The following is a 27,750-nucleotide window of genomic DNA, read 5'->3' on the forward strand; positions in this document are numbered from 1 at the left end:
ATGCTTAAGTGAATTAGTTAATCAGTTCCATGATGACTCTTTAAATGGCAGTGTTATTATCCATGCCTGTGGTTCTTATCAGAAGTTGCTACTTGGTAAATGTTAAATAATGCAGAAATAGTTGCAGGCAACCTCTGTGGTCCAGAAGGATCTACTTTTGCTGTGATTAAGACATTTTCACGCTCATAACCGTAACATGTGCTTTGACCATACGTCACGAAGGAAAGAAGTGAGGCTGAAGTGGATGTGGTTGAAAGGGCAGTGGCCAGATGTGTGACCCGGTGGGCCAGATCAGAAGGGAAGGAAGGGATGTGTTAAAGGAAGCCCCACGAGGGCAAACATGTTTTGTTCACTGCCCTGTCCCTGATGGTTTGGCTCATGCCTGATCCATAGAATCTATAAATTGAACATTAGGTAAGTGAGGTGTGTGAAATGTTACTGGACTTGCTCCATCAGTGACCATACCCTTCTTGTATTCGGGGTAAGTAGGCAAATAAAACTACCCGCATAGATATTTTAGAGTCCTTGTGTTAATCATTCCTGATGAGAGATTGTGTAGCATATATTCTATGGAGCATGTAGCTTGTGCAGGGTAGTGAGCTGGGCATGGTGAGAACATAACTGTGTCTTGTAGGAGTTGACTATGAAATGAAACGAGATAGGAGGTGCCAGGAGAGAGCACATTTTGAGTGGGAACAAACAGGGGACTTTGGGAAGGAAGTGATGATGGAGTTGAGCCATCAAGATAGGCAGAATTCTATCAGCTGGGGCCAATACTTTGGGATTGCAATTTAAGGCTTTGTGGCATATATGTGTGTGTGTTAATTCAAACATTAAGTCTTCCCGTTGGATGGGGGTGATGTCACAGTTTAAGAGCCTCTCTGCAGCTCTCCTGGACTGGTGGATTCTTGCATGGCTTGTGGAAGGAGGTGGGGGTTGAGGCCTCGGGACCAAGTACTGCTAAGGCTTCTCTTTCCTCCTGGGTCGGTTTGTTGAGGTGGAAGGAATTCATAGCCAAAAAGGAAGGTGGCAGTAAGAATGTCTCCTTTTGAATGTGACCCCTGCACTCATACTTAAAAGTTGGGAAGGTAGCATCATCATGCGGATATATACTAGGAGTTTTATATTGTTTTCAAGCTTTAATGTATCTGAAGGTACTATGAGATGAAAATGTTCTGTCAGGAATGGAAAACCGTCTTTAGACTGAAGTTAAAATGAGAGATTGGCAATCACGAGGTGTCCGGGGGATGACGTGTTAGGAGCCCTGGAGGTGGAAGATTAGGTGATGATATGTGGGCATGCCAGGTACCTTCTAGGAAAACTTGGGATATGAAAATCATAATTTGAGAAGTGTATTCATTATGGGATGAGGGTCAGCTCACTTAACAAAGGCATTTTTTCAGAAATGTTTGTTGTCTGCATGCAAGGAACCATGATAAATGTAATGGGGACATGCAGATGAGTTAAGAGTCTTTTCCTGCAAGGAATTCCCATTTCGTAGGGGGAGACGTGACTGAGCTTCTGTGATGAGTGATGTAATAAAAAGGTGAACCAAAGTGCTGAGGAAGGTAGATGGATCCTGACTTGCAGATCTACAGAATTTTGCTTGAGAAGATGTAAGACACGGAGGTGGGAGAATGGCTTTCCAGGGCAGAGGGAAGGTGGCGAGCAGAAGCACTCCAACCTAAAATGTGGTGTTGTGGTCCTGGCACACAGAACTGCCTGGAAGGAGTTCTCAGAAGGAGTTTTCTGATGTTTAAATATCCCTGTCTCTTAGTGTTCATTGTTGAATTGCCTGTGTTTTTTCGGGTTGTTGTCTCAAGTGTTTATTTGATGAACACTACCCTTAAAAGTAATGTGATGCTTTCCTCTATTTCTAGCTATTGTGGATGATGAAAGGCTCTCTGCAGAGGAGATGGATGAGAGGAGGAGGCAGAACATTGCTTATGAATATCTGTGCCATCTAGAGGAAGCCAAAAGGTAAGATCCCAATGCAGTCTGTGTACCTTCTCCTGGATAAACTTTGGGATACTATACTTTTTAAAAAATGTTTTATTATTTTGGAGGGGGGGGGGCAGAGAGAAAGGAAACAGAGGATCTGACATGGGCTCTGTGCCGACCGCAGAGGGTCCGATGTAGGGCTTGAACTCAGGAACCGTGAAATCATGACCTGAGCCAAAGGCGGACGCTCAACCAACTGAGCCACCCAGGTGCCCCTGGGATACATACTTTTAACCACTCATTTGCAGTCTTATTGGTAGCAGTGTAAGTGGAGAAGAACCACCTGTATTTTTGTAAATGGTCAGGCGGAATTGAGAAAAAGTTGCTGCCACAGCCAGGGTCAAGGCCCTAGGAGGGGAGGCAACTATTTCTTTTTCTTGCTTACGTTCTCCCAGGAAATCTCTGGGCCAATTGCAGATTATTTCAAATTCCTCATTTCACTGATTTGGAAGTGAGGGCACAGCAAAGACTTAAATCAACTTCTTTTTTTTTAAGTTTTTAATTTTAATTCCAGTTTTGTTAACATACAGTTAGTTTCAGGTGTGCAGTATAGTGATTGAGCAATTCTGTACATTACTCGGTGCTCATCATGATGAGTGTACTTGAACTTCCTTTTCCCCAGAGCTTCCTCAGATATTTTTGTCACCCCAAATGCCAGTAATTATAAATACTGTATAGGACAGTATCATTTTGAACTGAAGTCCATCGGTCACTAAGCTAGAGAGTAGGTTTATGACTGCAATCTCCATTTAAACATTGGGTTCTCTGAGGAGAAAGTGAAGATAAACTAATTTGCCCTTAGGCCTCTGTATCGGAGGAACCACAAGAACTTTGTCCTGTGCTGGGTGAATACTCCAATGCCCATATGCCATGAATTACATTCTGATTTAGTGCTTTGTGCTGTGATTGAGTAACAGTATCATTCCTTGGACAGATGGTATGTTCTAGCTTTGTTAAGTATATAGAAATAAACATTGGGGTAATGGTCGTTGGTGTTAATGATCTCTAATCACTGTTAAATAGCTGTCTACAGAGCTGGAGGAATGAGGCTTTTTATCAAGTGCTGGGTGGAAGAGAATTCAGTGACACATGAACTAATTTGGCCTCAGAATCACTTGAAAGGGGATTTCTCAGGGTTGTTTAATAATTTAACAGTGTCTCGTAGCTCTAAGCTCTAAGCTCTGAAGAATACTTTTAAAGATTCTAAAATATGTGAAGTTGACAGGTGGCAGGTCACTGAAGACTCAATATCAGCCTAAGATTATTAAAAACAGGCTTTTAGTCAAGTTGTTGATAATAAAGTTAGATACGGAGAATGGCTCATAAATATTCCAAATAAACATGCTTTCAAAGAAAAAGTTTAGGAAGAGTAACGAGAAACTTTCTCCTTACACACATGTTGAGTTCTAAATTTTTGCCTCTTAATTTTCTAAATGAGAAGCAGTGTCCTACTGGGGAGAGGTCAGCTGACTGGATTTCCTGGTCCCAGCATTACCACTTAGGAACTGTGTGACCTTGGCCACATTGTTTAACCTGTGGGAACTTCAGTTTTGTCTCCTCTGTAATGGGATGATAAACATGTTAGCACAGTAATGAGTTTTTGTTGTGTCATAAAATAAAATGCGTAAATTAGGGGTGTCGGGGTGACTCAGTCGGTTAAGTGTCCGACATCAGTTCAGGTCATGATCTCGCGGTTCATGAGTTCAAGCCCCACAGTGGGCTCTTCACTGACGGTGTGGAGCCTGCTTGGGATTCTGTCTCTCTCCCTCACTCTCTGCCCTTCTCCCACTTGCATTCTGTCTCTCTCAAAAAAAAAAAAAAAATCTAGGAGTTTCTAATGTACAGCTAGATTTAAATACTACTTTAAAAAATGCATGAATTAAAAAAAATAAATAAAAAGGATGTTAGTGCCACCTGCCCTACCTCATGATTCCCACCCCTGCCCCTGCTCTAAAAATCACCTAAAATATAAAAGGCAAAAGTGTTCTGTAAACTTAATAGTGCCAGTTAGGTGTATGGTGATAAGTATAGTTTTCTCCTGAATGTATTGAATGTATCAATACAGCTTGACAGCTTGTCACAGTGTTTTCAAACCTTTGTAGTTGAATTTTGTTTTAGAGAAGTCAGAGTAACAATTAGCCTAGGTTTTTTGAAGAAAGTTTCCTAAGAATAGTTTCATTGAAAGAAAAGACTATGAAATATACAACTTTTCCTCTAAGATGACTTTATTAGTTTATTTTACAAGAAGAGATTAGGTGTAATATGTATTTATGAATCTTATTAACATCTGAACATTTTTGGTGACTTTTAGGGAACCTGATTTTTGGAAGTGGAGTCTGTAAAAATGTGGCCGTTAATAGATACATATTAATATGTGAGCCATGATTTCAGAAAGCATAGTACACAGAATTCTGATGGTCCTAAACTCAAGAAATAAATGAAAGGGTGAATTAGTCTCTGTCCAAAAAATTCAGAGGGTTTGGTACATGATTCTTTTACAATGCTAATGCCTTAGGAATTTGTCATATTGGGTTTATTATAGTGCATGCATGTGCAGGTGTTCATGTGAGTATGGTTGGCTTAAAAATACTGAGTTTCTACTAACTGGTAAACTTAGAATGTGTAAGCTTAGCCAGGATCTGTCTCTAGTTCAGCTCAGAACTGATTGGGTGTACTTAAACTAAAAATGTGTAGGTTCTGTTGTTGTGCCTCTTTTTGGTTCCAGAGGTAAGAACTGGAAGGATGTGTTTGTATGTTCTTTTAATTCAGAATTTTTGAAAACTCAAAATTGTAATAGTCTGTTACATATTTAACTTTGGCTTTATTAATTTCAAGATTTGTGATAATTAATAATAAACCATTTAAAAGCTACATCATTCAGAGGAGATATCACTACTAACAGAAATAAAAAGGGTGATGTACTACTATGCCAACAAATATATGTAGGATAACCTAAATGAAATGGACAAATACCTAGAAAGACATAAACTATCAAAACTGACTCAAAAATAAACAATCAGAATAGACTTAGAACAAGTAAAAAGGTAAAGTTAGTAAGCAAAAAATTGCCTGCTTTTCAAAAAACATGTAAGAGGAGGGAACACTTCGCAACCCATTCTACTAAGACCCATTTTTTCTTTGATACCAAAAGCAGACAAAGATACCTCAAAAAAATGATAGACCTACATGCCTTATGAGTACAAATAACAAAATCCTCAACAAAATACTAGCAAACCAAGTCCAGCAACATAAAGTATCATATACCACTAAGTGGGATTTATCCCGGGAATGCAAGTTTAGTGTAATTCAAAAATCGATCAAGACATTTTAATGGGAAAAACATCTTTTAACAAATAATCTTGGGCAACTGGAAATAGTCAAGCATAAAAATGAATTTGGATCCCTATTCCATGCATAATCTAATCGAAATGTGAGAACCACAACTACAAAACTCCTAAAAGAAAACAGGTATAAATACATGTGATTTGGGGGTAAGTAATGGTGACATTTCACCAAATAAGATACACATGCACCAGAATAGGACAGGGGGTTTAACATCAGTTGTTAGGGAAATGCAAAGCAAAACCACAGTGAGATACTACCTCACACTGGAATAGTTAGAATAGAAAAGACCAACAATATCAAGTGTTTGCAAGGATGAGGGAAGGTGCTTGTTGAATTACAAAATGGAGCAGCTACTTTTTATAACATTCTAGGGTCGCCTAGGTGGTTCAATTTGTTGAGTGTCTACTCTTAATTTTGGCTCGGGTTATGATGCTAGGGTCATGGGATCAAGCCCCCTATCAGGTTCTGCACTGAGCATGGAGCCCGTTTAAGATGCTCTCTCTCCCTCTGCCCCTCTCCCCCACTTGCACACACTCTGTAAAATAAAATTTCAAAAAATGTAAAACATTCTGGCAGCTACTTAAAAAAAATTAAATATGGAATTACCATATGACCCAACAATTCCACTACCAGATATATACCAAAGAAACCTGAAAACCTGTGTGCATGCAGAAAACCTGCACACAAATGGTCATTGAAGTATTACTCATGGGAGCAAAAAGTGGAAACAACCCAAATGTCCATCTACTGATGAGTAAATGAAATGCGATATATCCCTACCATGAAATACTATTCATCTATAAAAAATGATATTAGCAAATCACATTCAACAGTGTATAAAAAGTACTGTATAAATCACAACCAAGTGAGATTTATCCCAGGTATGCAAAGCTTGTTTCATATTTGAAAATCATTTGATGTGATCTATCACATCAACAGGCTAAGTAAGAAAAATTACATGATATGTCACTGTATCAGTGCAGAAAAGGCACTTAACAAAATCCAAACTTATTCAAGAAAAAAATTCTTAGTTAACTAGGAATCAAGGGGGGGGAACACCCTCAGTTTGAGAAAGACAGTGAACAAAAAACATGCTAAAAGCAAACATCATATTTAATGGTGAGAAATTCCAAGCTTTCCCATTAAGATACAAGGCAAAGACCTTCCTTCTCACCACTCCTTTTTCAACTTTGAACTGGAAGTTCTAGTTAATATAATTAAAAAAAGAAAATATAGATTGAAAAGGAAGAAACAAAACTGGGTTTATTCATAGATGACATGATTGACTATTTTAAAACTCTGTAAGAATTTTTTAAAAATTGGAACTGGGGCGCCTGGGTGGCGCAGTCGGTTAAGCGTCCGACTTCAGCCAGGTCACCATCTCGCGGTCCGTGAGTTCGAGCCCCGCGTCGGGCTCTGGGCTGATGGCTCAGAGCCTGGAGCTTGTTTCCGATTCTGTGTCTCCCTCTCTCTCTGCCCCTCCCCCGTTCATGCTCTGTCTCTCTCTGTCCCAAAAATAAATAAATGTTGGAAAAAAAAATTTAAAAAAAAATTGGAACTAATAAGCAATTATAGCAAGATACAAGATTATATGTAAAAGCCTATTGCTTTCCTATATGTCAGCAATGAACACGTGGAATTTGAAATTAAGAACACAGTTCCATTTACATTAGCACTCAAATGAATTATTTAGGTATAAATTTAATAAAATATGCACAAAATCTATATGAGGAAAACTATAAAACTTTGATGAACTAGAAGAAAGAACTAAGTAAGTGGATAGATATTCCATATTCATAGATAGGAAGACAGTATTGCTAAAATGTCACTTCTTCCCAACTTGATCTATAGATTCAATGCAGTGTCAGTCAAAATCTCAAGTTATTTTTTGCATATTGGCAACCTGATTCTAAAGTTTATACTGAGAAGCCAAAGACCTAGGGGCACCTGGGTGGCTCAATTGGTTAAGCATCTGACTTCGGCTCAGGTCATGATCTCATGGCTCATGAGTTTGAGCCTGCATTGGGCTCTGTGCTGACAGTTCAGAGTCTGGAGCCTGATTCAGATTTTGTGGCCCTCTCTTGCTCTGTCCCTTCCCCACTTGGGTTCATTCTGTCTCTCTCCCTTCCTCCCTTCCTCTCTCTCTCTCATAAATAAGCATTAAAAAATGTTTAAGAAAAAAGAAAAAGACCTAGAATTGCCAACACAATATTGAAGGAGAACAAAGTTGGAGGACTGACACTACCAGACTTCAAATTTAATACAAAGTTGCAGTGATCAAGAGAGTGGCATTGGTGAAACATTAGGCACATAGATCAGTGAAAGAGAATAGAGAACCCAGAAATACACCCTAAAAGTATAGTCATTTGACCTTTGACAAAGGAGCAAACCAATACAATGGAGCAAAGATGGCCTTTTCACCAAATGGTGCTGAAACTGGACATGTAAAAAGTGAATCTAGACTTTACACGTTGTACTCGTCACAAAGTATACCATTATACCCTTCACAAAAAAATACCTCAAATGGATCACACCTACCTATAAAAAGAAAAACTGTGAAACTTTTAAAAGATAACAAAGGAGGGTGTGCTTGGGTGGTTCAGTCATTTAAGTGTCAGACTCTTGATTTCGGCTTAAGTCATGATCTCCCCATCAGTGGGATCAAATCCCACATCAGGCTCTGTGCTGACAGTGCAAAGCCTGCTTGGGATTCTCTGTCACTCTCTTTCTGCCTTTCTCTCTCTCTCTTTCTCTTCAAATAAACATTAAAAAAAAAAGATAACAAAGGAGAAAACTTAGATGAAATTCAGTATAGCAGTGACTTTTAAGATAGAGCACCAATGGCATGAAAGAAAAAAAGTGAGTAAGGTGGATTTCATTAAAATTAAAACTTTCTGCTTCACAAAAGGCAGTGTCAAGAAGATGAGAAGACAGTCCACAGGCTGGTATAAAATATTTGTAAAAGACCTGTCTGATACAGAACTGCTATATAAGATATTTAAAAACTCTTAAAACTAAAGAATAGGCTAAAAACCTTAACAGACATATCTCTGAAGAAGATACACAGATGGCAAATAAGCATAGGAAAAGATGCTCCACGTCATGTGTCATCAAGGAAGTGCAAAATAAAATAAGATACCACTGTACAATTATCAGAATGGTCAAAATATGAAACGCTGGCAACACCAAATGCTGTGAGGGTTTGGAGCAACTGGAACTCTCATTGCTCATGGAAATGCAAAGTGGTATAGTCACTTGCAGTTTGTTAAAAAAAACCAAGCATACTCTTATCATGCTATCCAGTAGTTGTGCTCTTATTATTTAACTGATGGAGTGAAGTCTTAGGTCCACACAAAAAACTTGTGTATGGATGTCAAAAGACTTTTTTAATAATAGGCAAAAGTTGGATGTGACCGTGATGTCCTTCAGTAGGTAAATGAATAAATACCCTGTGGCATATCCGGACAGTGGAATATTATTCTTTGCTAAAAAAAAATGAGCTATCAAGCCATGAAAAGAGGTACAGGAACCTTAAATGCATACAGCAAAGAAAAGCCAATCTGAAAAGGCTACATCCTATACGATTCCAACTATGACTTTCTAGCAAAGGCAAAACTATGGAGACAGTAAAAATATCAGCAGTTGGGAACGGAGGATGAACAGATAGAGCACAGAGAGTTTTTAGTGTAGTGAAAATACTCTGTATGACACCACAGTGATAAATGTCATTATACATTTGTCCAAAACCAACAGTGAACCATTATGTAAACTGTGGAATTTGGATGATTATGATAGGTTCATCAGTTATAGCAAATGTAGGTTCGTGTAGGCTAATCAATTATAACTAATGTTCTGGCTCATTTGGCTGAGTGTGCAACTCTTAATCTTGGGGTTGTAAGTTGGAGTCCCACGTTGGGTGAAGAGATTACTAAAAAGAAAACCTTTCAAAAAAGTGAATTAATATACTGATACAGACTTCAACCTGAGTGGACGCTGAAAATATACTGAGGGAAGGAAGGCAGACACAAAAAGCCACTTATTATATAATTCCATATATATGAAGTGTCCAGAAAAGGCCAGTCCATGGAGACAGATGGTAGACCATTGGCTACCTAGGCCTGGGAGAATAGAGGGGATGGAGAGTGACTGATTATTGTATAGTTATTGTAGGAACAAAAGTGTTCTAAAATTGATTTTGGCGATGGTTGCATAACTCTGTACTGAAAATCACTCAATTGCAGACTTTAAAAGGGTAAATGTATGGTATATAAGCTGTACCTTATTAAAGCCGTTACAAAGAAAAGTTCCTTTGACCAGACCAACTTGGAGAAGTGCTTAGTAAACCTGTTAAATAAGATTAAGTGGTATTCAGTAGATAAAATGAGCATAGAATGTATGCCTAAGATACATGGGTTCTAAACACTGTTGATTTTATAGTTTCTTGAGCACCCACCATGCTTAAACTGGCGCGGTAGGGTCACTTTGGGGGATGGAGATCAGGCAACTAATAATGTGCTCACAGAAACTGTTCAGTTAATGCTTTTACTCATGAGTTTAAAATTCTGTCCTTCACTTACATTTGCTCTTTTGATCTCTCTGTATGTGTGTGCGGGAGTATCTCCCTGTTTCCAGCTCATCATTCTCCTAAATATCTCTTCTATGTTCACCTCTCTATCCCACCACTAACCTCGTGAAGCCTTCTCACTTCCCCTGCTAGATTACTGCAGTGCTCTCTGACTGGTTTCCTCAACCCTCTTGCCCCTTTAATCCTTTATCATCTGTATCATAGTCAAATGAATTTCTTCAAAATTCTCATCTGTTCTGGCCAGCCCCATTGAAAACCACTCAGTGTTATTGCAATTCTCATAGAATAAAGACCAGACTCTTACAAGGCCTCATGAGCTTTGTATGGTCCAGTTCTTACAGCTGCTCCAGTTTCATATTGTGCCCCCTTCCTTATTGCTCTTTTTCCAGCCACATTGACCCCTTTTCCATAGGACCTCTGCATGTGCTATTCCCTTCTCCTGTGTATCTATTCAGGCTCTACTGTCTTTAGATTTTAACTCCCTTTTTCAGGGAGTCCTTCTTTGGCATGGCCCATCTAGGTCAACTACCCCTATTATAACATGACATCATATCTGTCACATAGTTGAATGAATTACTTAATGCTGGTATTGGCCTACTATCATTTGTTCACTAATGATGATTCGTTGTTTTTTTCTGTGTGTTTTAGTTTTCCTGGAGGTAACAAGTAGGATGTGAATTAGATTCGTGGTGGACAAGATTCTACATGGTGTGCCAGGACTGCCAGCCTAAAGTAAAATTTAGTCTTTGTCTCAGTGGAGAATTCTATGTTGTAGTTAGATGGTACAAGTTCTTCCTGCCATTTATGTGACCCAGTGGGTTATGAAGCTGGGAATCCGAGACAGTTTGATACCACAGGGAAGTAGAGGTGACCCAGAGAAGGGCATAGAGTATTTTTCAGTGAATGAATAAATGACTGAATGAACGAAGAGAGGAAGAGCTAACCTGTATTATTAAGACGACTTGTGGCTGAAATTATTGCTCATAGCTGATAAAATTACGACATCTGGGCATATGGACTTACTAATTAAGTCTCAAAGTACTAATATTAATGACCAGGGAAAATATGAAAGGCATGTTTTTAAGACCAAAAAAGATAGTTGCTTTATAAAGTGGATCTTGGGGCACCTGGGTGGCTCAGTCGGTTAAGTGTCTGACTTCGGCTCAGGTCATGATCTCATGGTCCGTGAGTTCGAGCCCCGCGTCGGGCTCTGTGCTGACAGCTCAGAGCCTGGAACCCGTTTCAGATTCTGTGTCTCCCTCTCTCTCTGCCCTTCCCCTGTTCATGCTCTCTCTCTGTCTCAAAAATAAATAAACGTTAAAAAAAAAATTAAAAAAAAAAATAAAGTGGCTCTTGACCCTGTGTTTATCCACAGGCTAACAGGTTTACATGACGTCACAAAGAGCCAATCGTAATTCTGTTGGGAGTGCACATAACTATGTGTACTAGTTATCCATGACTGTGTAATTAATTACTCTAAAACTTAGCAGCTTAAAACAAAGAACATTTATCTCACAGCTTTTCAAAGTCTGGAATCTGATTCTAGTTTAACTGAGTCCTGTGCATTCAGTCTGTCATAAAGCTTCAGTCCTCCTAGGGTCCAAGCAGAACAGATCTTCCAAGCTCGGTCATGGTGTTGGCAGGATTCAGTTCCTGACGGACGTTTGGACTGAGGACCCCATTCCCTCGTTGCTGTTGGCCACAGGCTTCCCTCAGCTCCTTGACATATGGGCCTCTCTGTGGGCAGCTCCCAATATGGGAGCTGGCTTTCCTCAGTGAGCAAACAAGAAAGGGCCAGTAAGTTGGAAGCCAGAGCCCTTTTGTAACCCATTCTCAGTAGTGCTGTCCCATAGTCTGCTGTATTGCAGTCATTAGAATCAAGTTAGTAAATCCAGCATGTGTTTCAAGGGGAGGAGATTCTAGAAGGGCATGAATTCTAGAAGGCAGGAATCACCAGGGTGATTACAAGCTGCCTTCTACAGGGTATATATATATCCTTTTGCAATTGACCCCAGAAAAGAGGGCAGGATCCTCTTTATTAATGTCAGAGACCAGATCAGAAATTGGATGGTGTCTTGGTGTAAATGATTATGGTATTAAGGTTATTTATGCCTGGATAGTTTAAAAAGATTTTTTTTTGAAATGTATTTATTTGAGAGGGAGAGACTGTGTGTGCATGTGCGCAAGGGAAGGGCAGAGAGAGAGGAGAGAGAAACCCAAGCAGGTTCTATGCTGTCCGACGTTTCACTGAATGAGCTACCAGGTGCCCCTATAATCTTGAATTGTGAACTATTTGGGACTAAGCTTTTCATTCCTCTGCCATTTTAAATAATACTAAATGGACTTTTAAGTTTTCTTTTCAGGTGGGCCCGGGAGACTGTCTTGATCATTTCTTTGCTGTAGGGATTTTGCTGAAATGGGACCGTTCAGACAAGTCTGCTACTCCTATGGGCTTTGAAAGTTTCTCTCTGATGCCAGAAATCCCACCCTTTAAATTAAAGGAGTTAATTTCCTAAAAAAGAATTTCTTCTGCTGAGTAGATTTCATATTAACTTCTGCAAAATATCTTTGAATAATGAAAATAATTCCCTTTTAAGAACTTCATTTCTTTAGTTTTGTAGGGCAACTGTGAAAAAAATCTAAGATGGAGAGTTCTCTTTGGGAAAGTCTGGATCGAGGAAGGGAAATCAGACTAGAGCTCTTAGGAAGAGCAGGGAATGGGAGGGGGCATGTTGGCAAGAGAAGGAGAGGGAATTTGCAAATTATAGTTGAGCAAATAGTTATGAATGGGGCTGCTGTTGTATGTTTCCCAAGGAAGTTCCTGATATATTTCTTTTTTAAGGAAGGGGAAAACACTACAAATCTGGCATGCTTACTTTTTCTGTCCTACCTCGGAAAGTAAACAGAGCAAAAAAGCCTTCCCTTGGTGATGGGCTTGTTTAGAAATATTATCTTCAAAGAGCTCTTTATGTGAGCCAAGCTGTTCTTTGTATTAGTGACTCCGAGGCAGTTTCATATGTGGTCTGGAAAAGAAACAAAAACACGGTGTGATTCCTTTTGTGTCAGTGCTTACAACTCAGACACCAAAAAGAGAGCTCATTGATTAGATCAGGTTCTGGCCTTACCTAGTAGAGAGGTAGAGAATCATACTTGAAAGGAGAAATGCTTCAAATGTTTAAGCAAGTGAGGACCATGAATATGGGTTTGCTTAACCCTGAATATTTGTGATTTCTTTAAGAAAAAGAATCTTATGACTGGGGAGTGCTTTAGAGAATCCATTGGATTTCTTCTACAGGCTTGGACCTCACTGTTTTCCTAAAGATGCTGCCTATGGCTTGCTCATAAGCGATGCTAATAGAAACTAGGAATCTGGAAGGAAATATCTTCCTTGCTCATCAACCCATTAAGGGACATGTTGTTGCTCTCTACAAATGTTAATCAAATATTAAGGAATTCTTAATTGCGTTTTCAAAAAATAAATAGTTTTTATTCTTCTATGGTGATTCTGCATTTCCCCCTTCCTCCTTGTTCTCTCCCTGGCTCTGATCACCCCTCTGTGTCCCAGGGAACAAGAAAGTGTGGGGTCGCTCCATGCAGTGGCTGACAGGCTGGTGGGGCAAGGGGCACAGCTGAGTCGAGAGCAGGGACCCTTTTCAGGGTCTGGCTCCTGGGTAAGGGGAGGGCCTGCCTTCCAGGAGTGTCCTGTTTGGATTTGCTTACCAGTCAGCTTGCTTTGAGAGCCATATGCCACAGGTCGAGGACCTTTTTGACATCCTGGGGCTTGTCCCCCTAAGGTACGTATCCACAGTAGGCAGACAGAGTAACCTCCGAGGAGAACTAGTCATCAGGGTTAGCCATCAGGGGATAACCACAGACAAGAGGATAAGATGAGACGTGGTCTTTTTTTTTTTTTTTTAAACAGAAAGAGTACATAACGGGTGGGGGGTGGGGGGAGAGAGAGAGAAAGAGAAACATTCTTGAGCAGTCTTCACGCTTAGCACAGAGCCCAGCACAGGACTTGATCCCATGACTCTTGGATCACGACCTGAGCACAGGCTAAAAACAGCTGAGCCACCCAGGCACCCCAAGAGGTGCTCTTGAGGTGGTGTCTCCATGGCAGGCAGCCCAGCCTTCCAGGGCATGCTGCTTGCAGCTAGGTCCTCAGAGGAAATGTTGATGCTGAGGTCCAGCTGTGTTGTAACCAGGGATGGTTCTGTGGAGCTGCAGTAGAAGGGACATTTGTTAAGGACATAAAGGGAGAAGCCATACAGTTTCACAGGGAACTATATTTGAGGGACAAAGGAGGTTGGGAAGTCAGATGCGTTGGGGAGGATCCAGGCATCACTAACCTGACTCAGACACACACGTTGTATGGTCTCCATCAGGCAAGCCTGGGGTTGGAACACATAGTTGAGAGACTTCTTTAGTTTCACATATTTTGTGTCCTAGCCTTGGGGAAGTATTGGGCAGATGCCAATCAGGTGTGAGCCCACAAATCAAAGCTTAACTCTTTAGCGTGCCGGTATTTTTAAATACAAATAATCAATATTAATCCTCTCTAGCCAAAGAGAAATTGAGCAACTGATATTTGATCCCAAAGTTTATATTAGTCTTTCAAGCTCTTTGAAGTTGGAGAGCTGGGAGAGGTTAGGAATTTTCCATGATCTCAAACATACTTTACTCCAAGGGTTACCAAGTGAGTGTCCACTCACCAGACACACACAGGGCCCAAAGCATTCAACTTACACAGGGTCATTCCCATCTTATAGATGGCAAAAACAAGTCCTGGAAAAACCTAAGGAATTTTTCCAAGGTCACAGCCAACAGACAGATAAATAATATTCCAACCCAGCTCCTTCTGATTTCATAGCCAATTGCTTAAAAACTAACACAGTCTCTTTTCCTTCTTTTTTTTTTTCCTTGTGTTACTTGCTTTTCTTTTTATTTTTTTCCATTTTTATTTTTTAAAATTTACATCCAAATTAGTTAGCATATAGTGCAACAATGATTTCAGGAGTAGATTCCTTAGTGCCCCTTACCCATTTAGCCCATCCCCCCTTCCACAACCCCTCCTGTAACCCTCAGTTTGTTCTCCATAGTTATGAGTCTCTTACGCTTTGTCCCCCTGTTTTTATATTATTTTTGTGTCCCTTCCCTTATGTTCATCTGTTTTGTCTCTTAAAGTCCTCCTATGTGTGAAGTCATATGATGTTTGTCTTTCTCTGACTAATTTCGCTTAGCATAATACCCTCCAGTTCCATCCTAGTAGTTGCAAATGGCAAGATTTCATTCTTTTTGACTGCTGAGTAATACTCCATTGTGTGTGTGTGTGTGTGTGTGTGTGTGTGTGTATATATATATATATATACACATACCATATCTTCTTTATCCATTCATCCTTCAATGGACATTTGGGCTCTTTCCATACTTTGGCTATTGTTGATAGTGCAGCTATAAACATGGGGGTGCCTGTGCCCCTTTTATCCTGTGGATAAATGCCTAGTAGTGCAGTTGCTGGGTCATAGGGTAGCTCTATTTTTAGTTTTTTGAGGAACCTCCATACTGTTTTCCAGAGTGGCTGCACCAGCTTGCATTCCCATCTTTTCCTTATTTCTTAATGTGCTTTAGTCATGTCATTATTTTTTTTAAATTTAAATTCAAGTTAGATAACATATAGTGTAGTATTGGTTTCAAGAGTAGAGTTTAGTGATTCATCCCTTGCATATGATACCCAGTGCTCATCCCGGCAAGTGCTCTCCTTAATTTCCATCACCCATTTAGCCCATCACCCCACCCACCTCCCCTCCACAACTCTCATTGGTGGTCCTGGCTTTTAGGTTCTAGATAGACTAGCTTTGTTCTAGGTCTCGATCAGTTTTCACTGCTTGAGCTTTGGTGGACTTAGCACAATATGACCATCCGTTGTCTTTCTTGATTTTCTTTCCCTTTTTTTTCAATCTTTTCTGTTGCTTACTTGCTTGTTTCTGTTTTCTTTTGCTTTGTTTTAAAGATTTATTTACTTAAAATTTTTTTTTTACATTTATTCATTTTTGAGAGACAGATAGAGTGTGAGTGGGGAGGGGCAGAGAGAGAGGGAGACACAGAATCCGAAGCAGGCTTCAGGCTCTGAGCTGTCAGCACAGAGCCTGACGCAGGGCTCAAACCCACAAACCACGAGATCATGACCTGAGCTGAAGTCGGACACTCAACCGACTGAGCCACCCAGGTGCCCCAAGATTTATTTATTTTTTTAGAGTGTGAGAGTGAGTGGGAAATGGGCAGAGGGAGGGAGGGGGAGAGAAAGAGAGAGAGAGAAAGAGAGGGAGGGGAGAGAGAGAATCATAAGCAAGCTCTGTGCATAGCCCAGAGCCTGACACGGTGCTCCATCCCACAACCCTGGGATGTGACCTAAGCCAAAAGCAAGAGTCAGACACTCAACTTGACTGAGCCACCCAGGCGCCCATGTTTCTGTTTTCTTTTAACTAGTACGTATAGTAGTTCTGGGAAGAATTTACCTTGTATTCACCCTCCCTTTCTTGTCTCGTCTGTCTGTTTTCTAGTAGCCTTCTTGAAGTTTTAGTAGGAATTTGCACTTTTCAGTGATGTAGACTTTATTTCCTTTTGGTGCATCTTTGTTCTTGGTTGGGTCTGGATTCTACATTCAATCTATCAATTGCCTTTTGGGTTCTGCCACAACTAAAACTGGCTGGAAAGAATGCTGTGCCTTGTGGTTGAAACATCAAAAGGGTACAAATAGCAAATACCGCTGAGGTCTCTTCCTTCCTGTAGGAACCTCCCCACCAGATGCTGCCTCATGCTGTGATGCTTATAATTCATAAAACAGTGTCATTATTTGAGGCCTTAGGGGAATTCTAAGGAGGGCTGGTGGGGGAAAACAATTGTAGAAAGTTCTACAGTGATTTTTTCCATATCTTTCATTTGTAGAATGTAAAATAGTCTGCCATTGCTTTTTTTGGTCTGAACAGTTTTGTTATCCTCTAGCTGAGTGCAAATCTCCATATGTATATGGGGACATTGAGTGTCAGAGAATTTCATCAATTCACCAACCCATGATGGAGTTACTGGGAGATTTGGGATTAGGATAAAGTCTCCTGGCTGTTTGACAACTGCTCTTTTGTCCCATGATTCCAAGTCCTGTTGATTAGAAAAAGCATTAGTAGAAGGCTCAATGGTGAAAATACACAATAATAAATATATTTAATTTAGGCTGTTTAATAAATTCAGTTCGGGTTCTCAGCTATATACTGAATTCATAGCATACTTTTTTGTCATTTATCTTATATTTTTCCTGTGAAACTTGAACCTGTTTAGGTGCTAGAATAGGAATTCACGAATTGAGTTCTAGTTATTTCCATACTCTCCTCATTTAGTCTCGATTGGCTCAGATGGTCCTTGACTTTATTTCCTTTCAAGTAATATATAATACAGAAGTTCCTTGCTCAAGGATTTCACAGGGCAAAAGCTGAGGCAGCTACATCATCTAAGTGAGAAAGTGACTTTGGACAGTGATGCTCATATTCAGTTACCTACTGCATGGGGATCACAGGGGCACTTGTGCAAATACAGGCTTCTCAGGTTCACTCCAGACCCTCAAAGTCCATCTCTAGGAAGTGGAGCTCTGGCGTCTGCATTTTAACAAATGGCTCAGGTAAATGTTTATGCTCAGTGAAGTTTGAGAATCACTCTCTGAAGAGAGAAGAGACCAGCATGTATCTCAACAGCTCTGGCTTTCCCATCCCAGCTAAGATGAACACAGATTCCCCTTGCTTTGTGACCAGAGTGGGAGAGGAAGAGTATTGAGGGTGTCCTGTGCTGTCGAGAGAATGATGGAGGAATGAAAACAGCTTCTGTAGAAAAAGTGATAGTACATCAGCCAGGGTTGGGTACAAAGCCTGGGCAGTTTTTAGAACTTTGGTTGGCTCTTGAGTTTTTCTCATGGGGCCGGTCAGCATGTTCATGTGAATTTTGCCAACAAAATGAGAGGACATGAGTGGGGCAACTGGGTTCAGGGATTGGCATGTTGGCTCTGAGAAAGTCAAAGGAACAGGAGCCACTGGGTGAGCATCATTGACATTGGATGGCCTTGAGGTCCCATCTTGGTAAGGAAGCTCATGAAGCCAGGATGAAGTGGGGTACAGGGAGAGTCAAGGAACTGCCTATTATGATGTGGGTGAAAGGGAAGACTTGTAAAAATGACAAGTGGAGAAGTGGGTAAATGAAAAGCTCTGGAGATTTGGAAGCCTAGATATTAAAGGTGAAGTATTTCCGGATAGTTCAGGTCCAAGATGGGGCCTTTGTGTAGCTCAAGTGCAATGGAGGAGAAACCTTTCGATGAAGGAGGGAGTCTTCCAGCTGTGCTTTGGGTTTTCCCAAGGGCCCCCACCTTCTTGAAGCCGCCAAGCAGAGATGAGCATGGGAGGAACACAGTGATTGTGGCAAGAAAAAATCTTGGAGGTCAGGAGATGAGTGATGAGGTTAGGAAGTGAAACAGATGTGAGGTGGAGGCAGAGGTCTTGGAATAGAGGTGTTAGGGCCTGGCCTGGGCAAAAGTCAGTTTAGCTGTAATGGTGATAAATAACCCTTTGTTCCGTGGTTCTGTGAGTTAAGGAAATTTGGGAAGCAAACAGCCCTGGTTTGTGGGAAGTAGTATCACAAAGGAAAAGTCAGAATGCCATTAAGACAAGCAGGTGGGGAAAGTGTAAACAAAAAGTTGAGAATATAAGAGTATTACATTTTTAAAACAGGTCAAGAGTTCCAGAGGCACATCAGAAGGAATTAGTAGAGGGGCGTCTGGGTGGCTCAGTGGGTTAAGCGTCCCGACTTCGGCCCAGGTCATGATCTCTCAGTTTGTGAGTTCAAGCTCTGCCTTAGGCCCTGTGCTGACAGCTTGGAGCCTGGAGCCTGCTTCGGATTCTGTGTCTCCCTCTCTCTCTGCCCCTCCCCCGCTCATGTTCTCTCTCTCTCTCTCTCTCTCTCTCTCTCTCTCTCTCTCTCTCTCTCTCTGTCAAAAATAAATAAACTTTAAAAAAAAAAACTTAAGAAGGAATTAGTAGATTGAGGGTATGTATGGGAGGACTGCTCAGTAGGACTCAGTGAGACAGATGAATGTATCCAAAAGTGTGCTTAAGGGTCAGCCCTTGTTTCAGACCTTTGTAGGAGACTAAAACCACTGCAAAAACAAGGTTAGATTGATTTGACAATGGGCAGGCTCATTAGAGATCTTACGTTACTAATTCATTACTAATTCATTAAAGTGACATACACTTGAAGCGAGTAACTTTAAAATCTTGTGACCCAGAGTGAAACAGGCTTATATCATGCCCCCAGCTAGCCGTGTGATGATGTGTGCATGTGTGTCTAACTAAACAACAAAGATTCACAAAGCAACACTTCACCTTTAATACCTACAACACGCCCTGACATTTACTGCTCTGTCCTAATTCATTTTCTCCAAAAATGCTGGTCGTGACCCCTTGATTCATGACGGATGCAGGGTTCAGCCTGCTGCTGAACAGGCATGCATCTGCTATCTTAAGCCTCTGCGGTAATACTAGGCGCTGTTCCCTGGGCATCCTGTGGATGAAGAATATTCATTTGCTTTTGTTGATCATAATGAGAGCTTATTGTATGATCAGGAAGAAGCCAGCAAGTCATGTTTAATCAAGGCTTTCCTACTTAAAATCTTTACTGGCTCTACACCACCTACAGGACCGAACTGTACCTCCTTGTGTGTGTACCTCACACAAAGGGCCGCAATGGTCTTACCCTTATGATGGCTTTCTGTGGTTAATCCTTCCCTCTTTGTCCTTTTCCCACTGCACTTACTACAGTTTATGATAATTCTTAGTACATGTTGGCCTTTCCTAGCTATCAAGGAGCTCCTCAAGGTAGACCTTCTTCTCTCAGTACCTCCAGTGACTCACACACAGCCTGGCACAGAATGCATGTGGGTTGGTTTGGCTGAGCAAGTGCAGTGATCTCCGAAGTCCTGCCTGCAGTTTCTTGTCCAGTATGGCCTAGAGGGACCCTGTGAGGGGCACCAGTTCTCTCCATTCAGTAGTTCTTGCTAATCATGGGTGATGTTCACTTCTGATTTGTGTGGGTCACTTTGGGGAACACAGATCAGCCAACTGCTTTGACGTTTTATTGTGGAAATGGTGGTCCCAAAATGGTAGTACTCACATTCCATATATATTCTGTTACCCATGATCTTCAGTGGTACCCGTGTCATGCCTCTCACAGTTTTGGATAGTGTAGGACTGGGTGCTGTTCACTTTTCTATTTTTTTAAAAAATTTTTAAAAGTATTTATTTTGAGAGAATGCAAGTGGGGGAGGGGCAGAGAGGGAGAGAAAGAGAATCCCAAGCAGGCTCCACGCTGGCGGAGGGCTCAAACTCACAAACCCCAAGATCACGACCTGATCTGAAGTCAGACGCTTAACTGACTGAGCCACCCAGGTGCCCCATCTTTCCATTTTAGTGGGGCACTTTGGTGGCTGCTCTGTGTCTATGGCCTAATGGGATAGGAATTCTAAAGGACCTCTATGTAGATAGAACTGCCCACCCCTGATGATGCATTTTGCACAATAAGTTGAAATAGGCTTTTTGTGGATCAGAACTGCCTACGGTCTAACATATATCAATAAGATATATTTAAGGATGGATTAGCAAAGGTTCAGCAGACTGAAATGATAAATGCAGATGCACAGAAGTCCAGTGGCTAAGTCAGACAAAACTAAATTCATTTATGTGATATAGACCTGTGTGTGTGTGTATGTGTATGTGTGTGTCTTTTGAGAAACACACAAAAATGGTAGATGGCATATTATTTTCTTGTTCCTGATATGCCTCCCAGGCTGGATATAGACAGAACAAAGGGAAAGTAGGCTCGGTTGGGGATGGGGGGAGGGGGTCAGGCAGGAGTGACCTGGTTTCTAGTAGCCACATGAACAAATCAACAAACAAGTTCAGGTAATTTTAATAAATTCTATTTACTCAAGTATGTCCTTTAAAATATCCTTTCAATATATAATCATTGTATAAAACTATTGAGATGTGATACTGTCTTTTCTCCTCCAGCACAACTCAATTCAGATTAGCTGCCCTTGAAGTGTTTAATAGCCAAGGGACTAGGGGTGACCACATAGGTCAGCACAGGCCCTACGTGCTTGATGCGTTAGTCTATGCGGGGGCCTCTCAGGAACCTCTGACCATGCCAAGCAAACATGAGAAAAGGTACAGAGATAGATGTGTGTTGTGTACATTGGAAGCAAAGTAAACCTTTAAGAGAAGAGAAATGGAGAATTCACCGGTGAGGTGAACTTGAGTTTTTCTTCTCTCTTAATTTCCAGCCCACATTCACATTTAGAACAGAAATGAACTTGCCAAGATTCTTAAGGAAATAGTAAGTGATAGGCAGTGCATTCCCCTTTTCTACTTCACTGTGTTCAGGGGTGAGTGGATGATACCCCTGCATCTTAGCAGAAGAGGTGGTGTTGGAGGGCTGGGGGTTACAGCCAGTTCATCCTCTGCCTCTGATGGTTTCTCGCTTCACTCATGCAGTTCAGCAACCAAAATGGACGCTGATAAGGTGGTGATCAGGAAGTCACCTACCCACCAGCAGCCAAATGCATGTCGTCAAATCCACGTCGCTTTTACCTTTTTCTCTTCCTTAATAAAGGTCTAGTTAATGATGGACTATGACACAATTGGCCATCTTATCTTGAGGCATAATGGAGTTAAATTAAGACGTATCTACAATGCTTGATTTTTACAAAGGTGATGATGGAAAGAGAGGAGGTGGATAGTACAGACATGGGAAGGAAGTTGGCCCAATATCGACATTTTAATTCCCGGGACTAAAAACAAAAGTGCCTACTGTTTTATAAAGGCCAAGAAGGATGCTTTTTCTACCTAGGCAGACATTCTCTAAATTTTATTCATAGGACAGTCCCTTGTGTAAAGCTGCAGAAACAATAGAAAATACAGCTTCTTTGTTATCAGAGAAGCATTATCTAAATAAAATTAGCAGATTCAATGTTCTGATTTGGCCTTGACTGAAAGTCAGGTGCAGAGGCGACACGCTGATTTTGTTGTTCTTAGCGAACGAACTATAGTTGATTTCTTTTCCCTAGTTCTGGCTGCGTTACTATTTGAGTGACCTTGAGCAAAGCACAATGTCAGTGTCTCAGCCTTCTTAGTTATTAGACATGTCCAGGAATACCTTTCACACCTCCCTCCTTAACGTTACCTTGTGATAAGCAGGCTGAGAGTTGAGTAGTAGGCTGGTGTATATTATAAAAAGTTGAAACATGAGATAAAATGCCTCTTAAACTCCACTGTTGATTAGAAAAACATTTTCAGTGGTGGGAACAGCTGCGAATCAGGCATCCCACCTTAATTAGAGTCAAAGAATGTGTGCCTTCAGCTGCTTTTTATTGATTCTGTTTGCACATTTACTTCCTGTATAGCAGAAATACAGGTGGAGTAGGTTTACACAGGGAAGAATGAGCACGTCTGAACAACGCAGAAGGGGAATCTTCTTTCTGTAAACAGTATATTCAGGACCAGATACAGGCCCCTCTTTCATAGCATGAGGAGACTAGGAAATTGCTTTTTAAACCGGGAAACACACACATGGATTAATGATACCTTTCCATGGTAGAGCATCCATTGAGGAAAAACTTTGACCAATGTTGGCATAGAAAATCCAGCTTGTCAATGTAACTCTTACTGAATAGGTCACCATCTCTTGTAGGCAGAAAAATAGGGTGGTTAAAAACCACCCTTTGTCCTCTCACCTTGAGCAGGCCTGGAAGTCAGTCCCTGGCTGTTAGAGGTGACTCGGGCAGCAGGCAAATTGGATTTCTTTGAGGCAGGTGCAGACAGCACTACAGGACAGCACGTTTTCTGAAATAAACCTGAAATCAAGCTCATTTGGGCTCACCTCAGCAACCTGCTACCTTACAAGTTGAGAGTACACTTGTTCTCCCCAAGTTCCATTCTTACTTGTGTCCCCTTAGGCTCAACCCGACGCCTCTTCTCTCTACCCCTGCCCCCACCCAACCAGTCAGGCACAGCTGAGAGTTTGGGTGGAGGACTCCTGATAGACAACTCCTTAGCTGCTCCAAGGCCTGCGAGGAGTTGCCACAGAATGGGCAAAAATCAAAGCTTTTCCTTCCTTCTGTGAAACCTTCTACAATTATTAAATTAGTAGGGGGCTGCAGTGTGGGTATCAGGGAGAGGCCTGCCTGACTTTGGGATATGAGGAGTGCAAGTTTTTTGAGGGTAGAGACTATCATCGATGATAGTTTCTTCTGTTGCTCTGCAGGACATGTTTTCCAGCAGGTTCTTTTAAAAGGTGTGGTCGCTAAAGTGACTTCCAGCGTGGGCCCCAGATGTTCCATTGGATGGGCCGTGATTTAAAACCTAAATTTAAGTTAAGCCCAAAAGAAAGAGCAAACTGAAACTTCAAAGAACCCAAAATACAGCATGTAATTTTATGTGCTATAAAGGCTTATGGGGGTGCTTCGCCCAAGTGCCAGCATCATCTTTGGTTTATAGGAATAATCTAGTCCAGCTGTCATTACAGATGTGGGAGGGGCAGGTTGTGACAGGTGGCTCTAGAAACCCTGTCAGATGGGGAGGAGTGTCTAGAATGCCAACTGGCTTCTGTCCATCTTCTAGATGTTCCCCTTCCCAAACCTGAGTGCTGCATTCTCATTTCTTTCTGGGTTGTTCCCCAGTCTCGCTGGTAGACATCAGAATATGGAGTGAGCTCTCCTCTCCACCTTGTGAAGCAGTGGCTCAATGCATCAGGCTCATCAAGTGTTTTTAATTCCTTAAAGTGTTTTCTCCATCTCTGCTTTCCTTTTAGCATTGCAAGGTTAGGGTTGCTAATGGGCAGAAGCAAGACAACTGATTTTCAGAGCTCAGAGCAGAATCCAGTTCTCTGGATGATCATGCTTCCTCTGTAACTATCTTTGTGTGGAATGTTCTGAATCTTTTGATATGTCAAGATTGATTAAATAACACGCAGACATGTACAGCAAAACACTGTTTGCAATAGCTTTGAAATACTGTTACATTAGCGGTAGGTTCTGATGGACGTGTGTAAGGAAAGAATTTTTCTTCGCTACCTTTTAACTGCAATAGGGAATAAACAAATCTGAGTTTTCCTTGTTTCGTTTTGTTTTAGTGAAAACTACCTCGTTTTGCATTTGCGTGGGTGTTCTTAAAGTCCTACTGTTTGGCATTTTTATAGAAATGACTTTCTGTGTAATACAGGCACCCATTGGGAGTCAAAAATCCATGTGGTCGTAGGAAAAAGGTCCAAGCTGGGCATAAGAGCAGGCTGGGCATATAGTGTCTCCTGATCTTCCCTAACTGGTGCTTCATGTGCTTTGTGCCCTGGGCGAGGCTCCAGTGAGAAAACAGGTGGATGCTATCAGGCACAGCCTGGTCTCTTTTGCTTCTGGAAGGGAGTGGGAGTTGATCTTTTCTGTGTTTTAGATGCTTGACATATTTCAAGTACGTTTTAACCTTGAGTCTTAATTTTGAGTTTCTCACAGATTTTCATTGACTTCCACAGGAAACATACTTTTACTGGTTTTAATATTTGGTAGCATAATGTTTTGTTGAACACTTAGTCCTTGATGTTTAGATTCACCTTTTTCTCCTTGTAAAAAAAAAATCCTACCAAGGCCAAATTATCTAGAGTCGCTATGGTAACTTCGGAGAAATTGAGAAAGCATGCTAATGCAAAGACCAATATGCTTGACTGCATTTAAAATGTGGGGGAAGAATAGCTTTGGTATAAACATAAGCTGAATCTTCCTGGAAAAAGTTGAAAAGGACTAAAAGATTGGTGGCTTGAATAGCTTTTCATGGAAATTTTAGCCATCATTTTTGTTACTAATGACTTGAGCATCTTTTATTCCACATGTTGGAGTTTCCTTGCTCTAGCCATCTTTTGAAAAAAATAAAATATTTAAGTTTATTTATTTTGAGAGAGACAGAGACAGTGCAAGTGGGAGAAGGGCAGAGAAAGAGGGAGAGAGAGAGAATCCCAAATAGGCTCCGTGTTGCCAGCGTAGAGCCTGACACACGAAACCGCGAGATCTTGACCTGAGCCAAAACCAAGAGTCAGACGCTTAACCGACTGAGCCGCCCAGGCACTCCTGAAAACAATAAATCCTAGTTGGTTACAACCTGTACAAGAATAGTATCAGTTTAGATTGATCTGCAAGACAGTGATTTAAAATTTTGCCCAATTTGTTTCCCTCTTCCCCCCAGTATGATTTTATCCATAGAAGATTAGCTTCTAATTTTAGTTATAATTCAGTCTTACATTAATATACTGCTTTACGTTGAAATCAACTCATATTTCCCCCTGAAATACAAATTCCATCAGTTTCAGCCCCTCTGGCACAACTATGAGCATATTAGATGCTTCTGTTTGTCTTTGACTAAGTATTACTGAACACCTATCAATTAATTAGGGAGAAGTTTCCTGAATATTTTCCTGGATCCTTTGCCAACTATCTGGAATTTTGGAATTTTGATGTATTATTGGTCTTGGCAGCACAAAAGAGTATTACAATTCGATTAAAAAAAAAAACAGACATTCTCTTAGATTGAGTGATATCACACGCTCAAAAGTGACAACCATTTAAAGGAAGGTGGTGACAGATTTGAGTGTTGTATAAAAGATGACTGAATTTAAACTTTCTCCAGAATAATACACTATTTTGCCCCTGTTGCCACTCTTGATTACTTTTCCTTCTCATACCTGTCCCAAGCACAATTTTCCACCTGTCAGGTTGGTAATCATTTAACCTCTAAACTCGCTGGAATATAAGATGTTTAATTTTTTTAGTTACTAACATTTATCTTAACTGAGTGCTTACTCCATGCCAAATGCAGTTCTCGGCTCTGTGAACACAGTAGTGCTATTTTTACTCCGTGTGATGTGTGTGTGTGTGTGTGTGTGCATTGGTATTTAGTATTGTCAGCTTGAAGGCTGAGAGTTTGTATCACTCTAAGACAAAAGTATTGCTTTTTTTTTTTTAATTTTTTTTTCCCAACGTTTATTTATTTTTGGGACAGAGAGAGACAGGGCATGAACGGGGGAGGGGCAGAGAGAGAGGGAGACACAGAATCGGAAACAGGCTCCAGGTTCTGAGCCATCAGCCCAGAGCCCGACGCGGGGCTCGAACTCACGGACCGCGAGATCGTGACCTGGCTGAAGTCGGACGCTTAACCGACTGCGCCACGCAGGCGCCCCAAGCATTGCTTTTTAATATCCTTTATTGAGGTGGTTGTTGGCTTAGATACGGGTATGTAAATCTGAAATTGAGGATGTTGTAAACTGGCTGCTGAAGGAGTAGAAGGGCTAGGTTCCTTCATGTGACAGTTTCTGTCCTCCCACTTGGCCATCGCAACCCCAGCCCTGGTGGAGGGGGGTGGGGGAGGGGGCACGTGGAGTTCTAGGGCAGCTGGGTGCACCTTCCTGCGATGGGGTTGGAGAGTGGAGGGCGAGGTCTTTTCTTTCTGTCGTGTCAAAATAATCTCATGTTCTTAAGCAGTACTTGATAGGAGATTGCAGACCAGCCAAGGGGAAATTGGGCAAAAATCCTGATCTCCTTCTCTGTAATTTTGTTAAGGTAAGCCAACAGATCAAGAAGCAGCTTAAAATGGATCAGGTGAGGAGGACATTTTTAGAATAATGGACATTATGCAGATACAGTAGTATGTACCTGTGATGGCTGGACATACAGAAGCTATTTTGGCTACGAAGTATGGTCATTATTCTGAGTAGCATCATGCTCATCTAAAATCTAGAGTACTGCCTCAACCTGGCTGTGCCACCTTGCCCCGGGCTGGATGTTGGGGCTTTGCTGTAAACAACACAGGTGGCCCACACTTGTGGATCTCGCAGTAAACAATTGACCAGGTTATTTCATTGATGGGAAGGTTGAGGGTGCTAAGTTCGCATATGGCAGGGAGACCTAAACTAGTCAGAAGACGAACAAGAATAGTAAGGTTTCATTGAAAAGTATGTGTTTCTGAAATCAAACTACTAGTTGGTGGTTTAAAAGTCAATAATTGTAAGGTTTAAGTACAGAGGATATCTGCTAGCTTGTAAGATACTCATTAGTAACCCACTGACATGCATAGTTAGTCTTCCTTACAGCTGGCTTCCTTATAAAGGAAAGACAAAGTCTGGTTATTTGTAATAATTGGGGGTTGTAAGAAGCCTTATGGTTCATTTATTCCTAAGAGAACCTTGCGAGGTAATACAACTGATTCTTGAATTATTTTATGTTATTAAAAGAGAGATCACTTCCCCACCATTGGTTTATATGCCTAATTTTGTTCTCTGTTAAAGTATTACCAATCCAGCCTCCTGATATCAAATAGGTCGATTGAAATAGTAGTCAGCTGGATGTACAGACGTAAGAGTTATCTTCTGCTATCCCTGGGTGTTCACCTTTGCTTGGTGGCTGATCTATAAAGTAAGCGTAAAATTTGCCCCTAGAGGTATTGGGAAGGGAAAGGAGGAATTTGGGGAAAATGTGGGTCAGTGATGAGAATAAGTTTACAATCAGTTCTTAAGTTGCACTGTGTATCTGTTAGGTGAATTTGACTTTTAACTGTTAAAAAAAAATTTTTTTTTGATTAACAGTTCTAAATGATCGTATGAGTATGCAGTTGACTGAGGAATGGCTTCTAAAGATATTAGGTCCAAAATCCTGGAACTTATAAATGTTAACTTATTCAGAAAGAAAGTCTCCACAG

General features: G+C 41.0%; 1 protein-coding gene across 3 annotated transcripts in view; it reads left to right on the forward strand.

Moving 5' to 3' along the window:
• IQGAP2 (IQ motif containing GTPase activating protein 2) overlaps positions 1–27,750 on the forward strand; it is a 296,761-nt gene that overhangs the window by 46,844 nt on the left and 222,167 nt on the right. For all 3 annotated transcript variants that reach the window (XM_043592352.1, XM_043592373.1, XM_043592363.1), the window contains exon 2: positions 1,881–1,980. In XM_043592352.1, the coding sequence (XP_043448287.1) occupies positions 1,881–1,980 (100 nt within the window). The remainder of the gene's footprint in view (positions 1–1,880; positions 1,981–27,750) is intronic.

Source organism: Prionailurus bengalensis, chromosome A1 (assembly GCF_016509475.1).
Source record: "Prionailurus bengalensis isolate Pbe53 chromosome A1, Fcat_Pben_1.1_paternal_pri, whole genome shotgun sequence".
Lineage (NCBI taxonomy): Eukaryota > Metazoa > Chordata > Mammalia > Carnivora > Felidae > Prionailurus > Prionailurus bengalensis.